This window comes from Drosophila tropicalis, unplaced genomic scaffold (assembly GCF_018151085.1).
Source record: "Drosophila tropicalis isolate 14030-0801.00 unplaced genomic scaffold, ASM1815108v1 contig_593, whole genome shotgun sequence".
In the NCBI taxonomy this organism is placed as follows: domain Eukaryota; kingdom Metazoa; phylum Arthropoda; class Insecta; order Diptera; family Drosophilidae; genus Drosophila; species Drosophila tropicalis.
The window spans coordinates 13,253,453-13,265,040 of record NW_027173070.1 but is presented as its reverse complement, the minus strand read 5'-3'; the positions used below and the strand labels follow the sequence as shown (position 1 = coordinate 13,265,040).

The window sequence follows — 11,588 nt, the reverse complement described above, 5'->3', positions numbered from 1 at the left end:
TGAATATTTTTCCAGACGATTGCAAACTTTAAGGGGCAAATTTACACTATTTCATGGTCCTAGATCCGCCCATTACTCCCTTCGGTGAGTGCCTCTTTGACTCACTTACTTGTTACTCAGTAACTCACTCACTCACTTGTTCATTAAATACCTACTTTAGTTTTTCTCCCAATGCAAGCAAAATTATTTTAAACATTTTTTTTTAATAATATCTAGATTAGAACATGAAATGAAGTCATTGGCCACCTTTACGAATGTGTTTCTCTCAAAAGGCTCCATCTATGTCTACTTCTAATTAAAACAAATATCCGATTAATTGATTTCTTGATTTTATAATAATTTAATTGCTGGATTCGTGAGTCCTATTTATAATAGACGATGTTTTACTTATTGACAACTTTCGATTACTGCTAATAGATCCTTTTTAGAACAGTATAAAAACTGTACAGGGACCTTAGAAAACAATAGAGTTAGTACGGCTTGAACAAATAAGTCAGTTAGTAAGTTAACTGAAGTGATTCAGTAACTGATCAACTGAGTGTATGATTGTGAGTACACAAGTTAAATAGATTCAGTAAGTCATAAACTGAGTGTCTGACTGTGAGTACAAGTGATTCAGTAAGTGATTGATGCCAAGTTGATCACTCACTGAATCACTCATTCCCATAATCACTCACTCACTGACTTATTTGTTCAATGTACTTATGATCACATTTTAAAAATTGAGTCTGTTTGTTAAGTCAACCACGATCAAGTTCAAATTTAAAGAGTCAATATTTTCCCAATGATTATATAGATTACTTCAACTGTTAGACAAAAGCTTGACTAATGCACAAACTTCCAAAATCATAATAAAAATGAATATAAGTTTGAATATGATATATATATTTAGAGAACAAGATTAATACACACAATACATACATATATGTATATAAATTTATATATAGAAATACACTTGTACAAATAGAAACTATAGGAAAACATTTCTCAAAGTTATATATACTATATATATCAGTAAGTATGTATATAAATATATAGATTATTGTCATTTATTACATTCATAGCTGGAAAACAACAAATGGGATCTTTAAGTACCAGACTCAGATCGAATTTGTTTTAAATTGACATACATACAATATAATTCTTGCAATGAGAAAAAAAATGTCTAATGAAATACAATTAAGTAGACAAATGCCGCTAAATCGTTCACTATATATAATATGGTATGTTTATTAGTATGAAATATTATCCGAAAATTGATAAGGAACTCAATAGAAAGACTACCTAAGTTTATAATTTCCATATGAACTAAAAAGTTTTGGTGCTAATAATTTAGAGATTCTATAGGTAGGTGGTGATTTGGGTTAGTTGGTTTTAGATGTTAGATACTTCTATAGTCCTGGCTTGGTCTTATCGTCTCTGCTCGTTATGCTATCCGCTTCCGATGGCACTGGACTGTTACTCAATACGGGGCTGGATGTGGCACTACGATCCAAGTCGCTGGTGCTGCACAGCTCCTGAAATGTTAGAATTGAATTTTGCTGATTTGCTTGATTGACTTTAAATTTGCTTCCAATTGAACTGACCTCATCGGCTGCGGTTGTTGTCGTTACGGCCTCCGGAGTGCATTCTTGTGGGGCATCCTTGGATTTTTCAGCCCAACTCTTGAGATACTCCACAACCTCGGAATGTCCGAAATTCTCTGCTTCATCCACGGGTAAATTACCCCAACGATCTTTGGGATTATAGGGGACATGGCATTGCTCTAGCAAAAATTTCACACACTCCAAATGACCCTCTGAGGCGGCCAAATGCAATGCAGTGCGTCCATCATAATCGGCCAGAGTGATATCCATGCCACTCAAGCGATGACGACGCAATGCTGTAACATCTCCACTGGCAGCCGAGAATAACAAATTGACAATGGACAAACCCTTCGTTTCGTAGCGATGTTTGCGGGGATCCTTCTTATTCGACAAATGCTTCAAATTGTCATAACGATGGAAATTGAAAATGTTCACCAGTTCCTCACAGAATTGCAGACCGCGTACAGTATTCCCCAAGTGATCCAATGGCGGGGACCAGGCAAAAATGCCCATAACATTTGGGATGACTAGCATCATGCCACCAGACACACCCGACTTGGCGGGCAAACCCACTTTGAAGGCGAATTGCCCGGAATAATCATAGGTTCCACATGAATGCATAATGGAAAGAACATCGCGTATGACCTCTGGCCTAAAGACCTTCTCTTCGGTGGTGGGACAAATGCCACCATTGGCCAAACTAGCCGCTATAACGGACATGGCCTCGCAATTTGTTTCCATTGCGCAGCATTGGAAATAGAAATCCATTACCTCCTTGAGGTTAGTGCGTTTCGGGAAGCACTTATTCTCACGCATATAAAAGCCCAGGGCGTAATTTCTGTCCGCAGCCTCGCGTTCGGATAGGAATACAGCGTTATTGAAACTGATGTATTCACCGCCCGATAAACGCTTGAACCACGACATGGTATAATCAAAAATCTCCGCCGATGTCATGTCTGGCTTGACCAGAGCATTCATCAAAGAGCAAGTTAAAATTGCTCCAGCATTGATCATGGGATTATGAGGTTTCTCTGCAAATCAAAGAGAATTAGTTAACGCTTTCATTTACTCTCCTTCTCACTTACTATTCTGATCCAAGACCAATTCATTAAAGTTTCGACCACTTGGCTCTTGACCCACATACGAGTGCACCACTTTGGGACCCAGCTTCTCCAGGGCAATGGCATAGGTCAGTGGTTTGCTGCAACTTTGCAGGGTAAAGGGTTCCTCAACGTCGCCAATGGAAAACCTTTGACCATCCACAGTGCAAATACTGACACCCCAAGCATCGGGGCTATAGCGTGCCAATTGTGGTATATAATCGGCCAATTTACCCAATGTATTACTCTTGCAGCGCCAATAAATGTCCTCAATGTCCTTAATGAAGCTTGTAAAATCAGGTATAACGAATTGTTGACGGAATGCCTTGGCAATTAACACAATATTAGGGGCAACCACACTGCAAAAAGTAATTAGAAAGTAATTAACAAATCATGCTGAGGGGGAATCCCATCATCAAATGATAGAGGGAAAGACTTACGCCTTAAAGGTCTCTCGATTCAAATGTTGTGTCTCTGCCGAGGAGCCCGTTTCATAGTTATTCAATTTATGGACTTTCTTCAAATTATCCATAAGCTCCCGAACTCGAGGATCATTGCGCCTTATGCCAGTTGTCTTCAGCCCAGCCAGAAATTTTCCCATCGATATGAGTCCTGTCTCCTCGCTGGCAAACATATCGAAGAGCACATCTTCGGCATTTCGTTGCTCCTGTTCGCGATGACTGTAAAAATGGTATTCAAATTACAAAATTAGCAAAATTCCAGCGAAAAGAGGTTTGAGATCAAATGTTTCGTTCAGATGGCATAGTGCTAAGTGGAATCTCTTTTTAATTAACAAACAAGTGTGGAAAAGCAAGTCAGAGCAAACCATTTCGATACAATAACAATAATAAAGAAAAAGCAACTATACTACAACAAAAATTGTTGTGGGGGTGGAGAGGGGGGTAAAAAAAGGCCAACTGGCTTAGTCTGGATACAGATGAGTGCTAAGTGTTTTGCAGACAATAATAACAACAGCAACAACAACAGCAACAACAATAAAGGAGGGGCGCGGATTTTGTATCTTGCTAAAAATAAATCTTAATTAATATTCAATTAAAAGAAATAACTCTACAAAAACAAATCAAATTGTATATAAATTGTCTGCTATATAGTGTAGAAATCATAAAGATTACTCACGGCCGCATCGAATAGTTGCGTCGCTGATTGCTAAAAGAGTCATAAAGAGAAAATGGCAATCTATATAGTATTACCATATTGTGGATCATATATGAACATACATATTGAGATATATATATATACAAATAGTTCGTGTAATGAGCGTTAAATGAACGCCAAAACAAAAATGTATGTATGTGTTGAAATCTATTTTTAGTTACTATATCTAATGAAACATAATTTTGTCTTCGACTCGACCCTGCAGCAGCAGCAGCGTTTGTTTGTTTGTTCCTCTTTTGCTATTTTTACCTGATTATTGCGGAAATGGTTCGCACAATTGTGCCACGACGTTGTTGCAGTGATATACCCTCAATGATCTCCTCGATAATGGCCGCCGTTTCGGTGGTCTCCTGTTCTTTATCCCGCCTATAGTTCTCCTCACTGATCTTATTGGCCCCATCGTTTTGACTCTGAGGTTTTAGAGTCTCAAAAGATTCATCCGTTTGCACCATATTTTTGATTTTTTGAATGAATTTTTCAACTACTTTTTAAAGACTTAAAGGGAACCTCAACGTTGAACTGTTGCAAGGGTAATGAATTATAATGTCGATTGTGCTGGGATTTTTATACTTTAAGCGTGATGTGTGACTTTTGCGCATCAGGAGAGAGAGATACAGAGAGATAGAGAGTGAGAAAGAGTAACAGATAGGAGAGGAGTTACTGTCAAAAGAGAGGGAGAGATAGAAAGAGGGAGGGAGGTGCTAATTTCTAAATCATGTTATTGCCAATAAAATAAATTAATTAACTCCTTTTTTTTTTAGATAGATACACCGCCACCACCAGCGCAAACCCTTTGTAATCTAATGGCTGCTATCTCTTTGTCTGTCTATACAAATAATGCCAAAAACATGGGCCTAGCCCCACTCAACACACGCGTCGATAAGATCTTGATACGTCACTGGGACTCGCCTTTTGATCACTTTTATGAATCACTTTCACATAACATTTTACCTGATATACTTTGTTATCACTTTGATAAAGGTTTCCTTTTGACTTTTCGTACAAAGGCCAGCAACCATTTCGGCTATAATCTCTGCATCTATCAGATCGGCATCGTCTTGTATACGATCTGCCGGCGAGACGGGCAATTCTTCCGTTGCCTTGGCTGCATTCTGCTTAACCAATTCAATCAGTTCTTCGCCACTCATCGACTTCAAGTCCTCGACAATTTTCTGGCGTATGATATCCTTAAATTCGGATGCCTCTTCGGCTGTATAGCCATCCATCGGTAGCGGGGCCTTCTCTGTGGCATATTGCAAAAGTCTTAGACTGCGGTGTTCCATCTATTCTTTCAAATTGAAATTTATTTTTCTTTTTTATTTCGCTGATCTTTCTGTTGGCACTTTTGTCTGTACTTTTTGGCTGTACTGTCACTGCCAAAATGAGAGCATCGTATGGATGGGCAACGATTTTTATAGTTTTGCCATATGAATTGAGAGTATGAAATGTTTTAGGGGGTTCGATTTGATTTTTATCTTCATTTAATAAACGTATGTTAATTTATTTTTATGCGCCAGCTCTCGATTGTCGATTGCCGGGACCAATTAGCGGCTCTATAGACCCACAGACACGAGCAACACAAAATGCCAAAAAGGGCGAATAGAATAGGGATCGAAAACAAAAGGCTGAGCAAACAGTCACAAGTATAAAGAATTCAATCGCAAATGGAAATAGTATTTAGAACATTATTTCAAACTAATAAAGTTAGGACTTTATATTTTAAACGCTAAACTGGGTAAGAATGAGACGACTTGGAAGCTAAGCAAGGCTTAGAGTACAAATTTCCACAAAGTTTAGACGTTTAGCCGCAAAAATTTCAAAATTAACTATATCAAAGTTGATAATAAATACAAAAAGATTACCTAAAGAGCTTTACATCACAAATTTTCTCTGGTAAGGTTAAGTGTGAACCTTTAAAGAGGCAAAAAACTTAAAATTATCTATATAAAGGTAGTTAGTCCCATCATAAGGATCACCTAAAGAGCTTTACATGTTAGACTTTTAACCTTTAAACAAGCAAACAACTCAAAAAGACCTACAAAAATGTATTTATAGGGTTTTAGATGAAGAATTTCCCTTTAGTAGCAGCCTCATAAAAGAAGTTAATAAATATCAACATAAAGATGACCTAAAGAGCTTCAGATGAAGCTTGAGGATGAGGTTTCCACTGGTAAAGTAAGGCTTTTCCCATTAACAGGTAGATAATATCAACATTAAGATCACATATAGAACTTTAGATCACAAATATTAACAAGTATAGTTAGGCTTTTAGCCTTAAACCAAGCAAACAAATCAAAGAGGTCTTAATAAAACTAATATAAGACAAAAAATTTCACTTACTTATGCTTCGTTTAAATAGAAAGCACTCAATTATTGTCATAAATTCAAATGCATTTAATTCAATAACAAAAATCTATCTTGAAAACTTTTATTTTTTTTCTATTTTTCGATTTTCGATTTCTGCTAATTGTTTTGTTGTCCTGATGTCCCCACCCGGAAAAATATTTGCCCTACTATAAATAGTTAAAGTAAACTAGAATATATCTTAAAATATACTATTTTCAATCAGTTGACAGATCTCATTTGCTGTTGTTCATCTTTTACACGAGGCAGTGCAAAATATATTTGTGTTGCTTTTATTTTTCTCTAATTAATATTTACAGTGCAGTGTGCAAAGTTATTTGTTAGTGAAAAGTCAAATGAACTACTTACAGTTTGGCATTATTATCTTCTTGGACTTTGGGTGTTGAGCTGGTGTCATAGAAGGATAATTTCCGATTGGCAAAAACCAAATTCAACAGCGGCGGTGCACGTAATTTCTTCTGAAAAAGTGTGAAAAAAAAAACAATGAAATGTTTATAAACACAAAGAAGTCGCATTTTTTTTAAAGTATTTTCAAAAATGTAGTCTATAGTCACGTACTATCATATTTAACGGCATATTAAATGTAAGGCAATGGTCTTTACCGCTTGAAAAATATAAACAAAATACTGGAAAACAAACGAAAAGCATAACTTATATAGCTTAAGTACTACTGAAAGCGCCTAAAATACTGCAATGGATTTTTAGAAATATTTTTTGGTTTCCCTCTTACTATATTTGTTATGAAGAAGTTCATTTCCAAGATGTTTTTCCTTCACCTACTAACTATAAATGGCCTCATCACAATATTAATTAATTAAACTACAAACACCCCGACTACTTTGATCCTGCTTGTTATCATTAATTGTAACCAAATACTTGACCTAAACTTAAGTATTGGATTACGTTAAGCCAACACAATCATGACATCAGCGATATACTAATCAATTATATTTTGCCAATACACTTAGAGAGAGAAAAAAGTCGAAAGAATAATTTGATATTTATAAACAATTAGTTGAAATTGTGGAAGGCTTTTAAATTATTAGTTTCATAAGTAAATATAATGGGATCAAAAAAAGGAGTTATCAATATAGGATTTCAAAAGTTTGAGCTTAAAAATGTTAATGTATATACGTATATATAGGCAAATCAAATTTATATCAATATTATTATTAAATACACAGGACGACAAAATTAAACCGAACCTCAGGCACAGAGAATGAGAGTACACTTTACTCATAGATTATAATGCGGTCAACCGCAATACATATGTTCTCCATTTCTTTCAAATAAGGTTCTTCGTTTTTAGATTTAAAACAAAAATGCTTGGACCAAAATTGAAATATCTTCAATAACAGGCAAAAACAAATATTTTTGTACATTTAAGTTTTGATATCTTCCAAAACAGAGCAGTTCTAAACATAAGTGTACTAACAATAAGTGCATTGTAATGTATTAGTTTTGTCGGCCAATAACCCTGGATAGTCTTCGTTTTTCCTTTTATATGGTTAAGTTGATCGTTTTGACTGAAATTTTTCATACTTTCATCTCGCTTATTTAATCGATTGTAAAATTTGTTAAGTAAATAAGATTTTATTATATACAAAGTGTACTTTGAAAAATCACTTAAAAAAACATCATATTTTAAAAGATGTCGTTGAGGATGACCGATTAGGTTTAAGGTCTACAAGCTTAAACTTTTTCCCAATATCTGCAATGAATATTTCTTTGTGTAATTATGATATTGATGTGTTATTAACTATCTCTACTGGTTCTATACAGATGTGGAGCCTGAGATCCTTAGATCTATTAATAAATGGTATGTCAGATTAGAAGTGAATATATTCCCAAATCATAGTCTTTTCAACCAAAGCATCTCATCCTAGAAAAGTGTACTCTGGGTCTGAGTTTTGTTATTAATTTAAATACCGAACTAGGAGAAACTATATGAAGTTTTTTTAATATATATTATGATTTGTTTTAGGTAAATCTATGCTTAATTTGATACTTGGTTCAGGATACATAAGCCTTATCTATGTATTTGTAGTTCAGATCTATCTATATCTATACTATTATATATAGTTGAACATTTCGGTTCCAAAAACTAAAATCTCAGTGTAGATTCGCACAACTGCCAATGCTAGATGAACTTATCTATTTGCTAATTAAAGGCTTAAATGATTGAACAAATAAATCAATTTCATATAACTATATACAATATACATACTATAGGTATACTATTGTATACATACTATAGGTACAAACATATATGTATGTACATATATTGATTGGATTGTAAGCACGTGTTATTTGCCAAATTGTTCAACATTTTATTTGGCACAAAGAAAGTCATGTGCACAATAATAAGAACAACAACAACAGCTGCTTACGAAAACATTTGCAAAAAAACAAGTTTTTGTTTAAAAATATTTTCATAATTGTTGACACCTATTTAACAAAACAGAATACAAGAGAGTAGCAACCAAAAAGAGAGAAAGAGAGAGGAGAGGGAGACTCTGAGAGAAAAAATTACGTTATGCTCAAATTTGAAATTTTTGTTTATTTCATTAATTTTTGAGTAAATATCAAAAAAGAATAGAGAGAGAGAGAACAAATTTTTTAGCGCCTCTCTATGAACAGATATGTGAGGGGCTTGTTTGGTTGCCGGGTAGAACAAGCATATGTATATATATATGTATATATATTCCATTCAAATATTTAAATATTTCAGACATTTCGCTTGCCATGGCAACAGCCAAAGAAACAATTAAAAAAACCTTTCCCATACACTTATTCGCCAGACGCATTTTGTCGATTTGTGATTTGTTTCAAAATTTTATGATAATACAAAGATTGGCAAAAAATAAAATTTGTCTACCGTTGCTAGGCTCACGTTTCCGCTAGGTATAAATATTATTTATATTACTTATTTTCCAAGAGATTTCTTTCTGTGAGTTGACGGTGACAGTTTCTCGTGACTTTTGAATGTTTACTCAAGTTCTGCGTTCTAGACGTGATTCATATATGTGTATGATTATTATATTTAAGTGTACCACAATATGTACACACACACACATACACACATCTGGTCATATTTTCAGTTACCAATTGAACTCAAAGGTTTTCGAGAATTTCATAACGATAATAACAGAAAAACTTGGACAATCATATTTTCAGATACCAATTCGAATGGCAAAAGAAATTATTAATCTGTTACATTTCTTTTTTCAACTTTTACTATTTCTTTTTACATAATGACGTTAGATATAATAATTATATTAATGTTTACCCATTTTAATTAAATCTAATCTCTTTTTGGTTTAAATACGCATCCTAACTCAATACTTGTAAAGATTTATTAGGTTATATTCTAGAAATTTAAACTAGGCATAAATTCATTTTGGTTTCCAATAAAAATGAGATATTGAAATCTTTGTATTATGAAATATAGAAAATTTCCCTGTATATTCGACGATGTATATAGATCTTAGATATCTAAAATAGGTTTTAATTTACTTTTATTTATTTTAGAAATGTGAAATATTTGAATATAATCTGAATTCTTGAGGACATTTTCTAAATTTGATCAAACCCTCTAAGAATCGACTCTGGGCTTCAAAATAAAAACAACTCAGTTTTCAAATTTGGTTTTTCATATTTAAAAATCGCTTGGAAAACGTGTTTAGGGGTTACAATTTTAGTCTGTTTCGTTTAGTGTAAAACTCCTGGAGTTTTGTAACTTGTTTCCAATGCTTTATTGTGGTTTATTTCGTCATATTTATTGCTAAATTCTGCCTAAGATAAACTTTACATTATTCTAACTTCTAGCCTACAGACGCTTCTAGAAATAGATTATTCGATATTTTCATTACAGATGAGTTTAGTTTAACATCTAGATACAGATAGATGGTTCTAGATTCTAGAATAATATATATTATTATGAAATATTGTATAAGCTTGCTTATTGTATTGGAAAGGGCATCAAAATTGAGCCTTAAGTGCTGTGTTCTTTGACTCAGATTACATTACTCAGCTTTGTGTTATCAAAATTTTTGAGTTTTTTCATGGTCTCGGTCTCAGACGTCTCGACGTCTGGACATCTGTACCCAGAATTTTCGGTTGGTTTTTTTTTTTTTTTTTTTACAACCTTGTTTTCTTTTAGCATGAGTTCTAGTTATTTTTGGGTGGGGATTTTCACATGTGACAGTTGAAATATATAACTTTATTTGCATATGATTAGCAACTGAGGGAAAGAGAGAGGGAGTGAGAGAGGGGACGACTTTGATTAGTAACACATGATAAAAATCATATTCGTGATGATTAAAAAAAAAAATTTCACAATTAAAAAATTTGCAGTAGCCCGCCCACCGATACTAATCAGAATTAGAAAAGAATCACAGACTAAAGAGAGATAAGATAAACTCCGGTGAATGGCAAATTATGGGGTGGTGGGTGTGTGCCTAGCGGAAACCGTGGGCTGGTCCTAGACAAATTGCGTCAGTTTTTTTGTGGAAAAGATAAACAAATTAAAACTTATCTATCTGTAAAGTAGTTTCACGGTGAATTAAAAAAGTTGAGTTCATTTTTTTTTTTTTTTTGGGGTAAAATCAATATAAATGTTATAGGCTCAGGCAAATTTTCGGTGGTTGTTGGCATTTTTATGAAACCTTTTCACTCACCTCGGTGGCAATTTTATGTTGCAGCTGTTTGCCGGTATGACCGAATTTGGTGCGTATCAATTGGTCCTCAATGGAATCGTTTTGCAAATCCAAAGCCGTGGCCTTTGAACGTAGACCCAACAACAAGGATGCCGACGTTGTTGTGGCCGTTTGGCTCCTTTTCAATAGTTGCAAATTCCAATTCGCTAGCGTGGGAACACCTTTAAACATTATCACACAATAGACACTTGCTTTTTGTTTGCTAAAAAGTTAGTAAGCCAATTCCTTTATCTCACTTTAGTATTTTGTGTTTTTTTTTTTTGGAGTAAGAGTTTTTGTTTATAAAATAAAATATATAAGTTCGTTTACTTGTTGAGAGAAGAAAATCTATTCGTATAATTTTTTTTTTTATTTTGACACTATAAACGATGCGTATACGTATTTCTGCACATGCGTTCTCGTTGGTCGCTCAGAAGGTACTAATGCCGCTAATGCTGATGTTGGCTGATGTTAAAGCTTATAATCAGTTCAGCTACCGTCGACCGAGAACGAAACGACTTCTTTTGGCCAAGCAAGAAGTAGTACATAAAGTGTGAGAGACAGAGAAAGAGAGTGAGAGATTTGGGGAGAGAGAACTCCCACATAATTTTAGCCGACCACATGGCCCATGACGTTCTTATATGTATACTTGGGGGGCTCGTCCG

The 11,588-nt window shown here is 34.4% G+C and overlaps 1 protein-coding gene across 9 annotated transcripts; it reads right to left on the bottom strand.

Moving 5' to 3' along the window:
- Nucleotides 1–1,205: 1,205 nt before the first annotated feature.
- Nucleotides 1,206–11,340, bottom strand: GLS (Glutaminase). 9 transcript variants are annotated; one of them, XM_068290916.1, is made up of 8 exons: nucleotides 6,785–6,893; nucleotides 6,575–6,684; nucleotides 4,814–5,235; nucleotides 3,824–3,853; nucleotides 3,127–3,366; nucleotides 2,672–3,045; nucleotides 1,587–2,617; nucleotides 1,206–1,517 (listed from the first exon to the last, which is right to left on the bottom strand). In XM_068290916.1, the coding sequence occupies exons 3-8, from the start codon at nucleotides 5,143–5,145 to the stop codon at nucleotides 1,392–1,394; spliced, it is 2,133 nt and encodes a 710-aa protein (XP_068147017.1). In that variant the 5' UTR covers nucleotides 5,146–5,235; nucleotides 6,575–6,684; nucleotides 6,785–6,893; the 3' UTR covers nucleotides 1,206–1,391. The 9 variants fall into 9 exon arrangements, with proteins under 9 accessions (XP_068147017.1, XP_068147018.1, XP_068147024.1 ...); XM_068290917.1 differs by lacking the exons at nucleotides 4,814–5,235; nucleotides 6,785–6,893 and adding an exon at nucleotides 10,906–11,340; XM_068290923.1 differs by lacking the exons at nucleotides 4,814–5,235; nucleotides 6,785–6,893 and adding an exon at nucleotides 6,957–7,038.
- Between the last annotated feature and the right edge of the window lie 248 nt (nucleotides 11,341–11,588).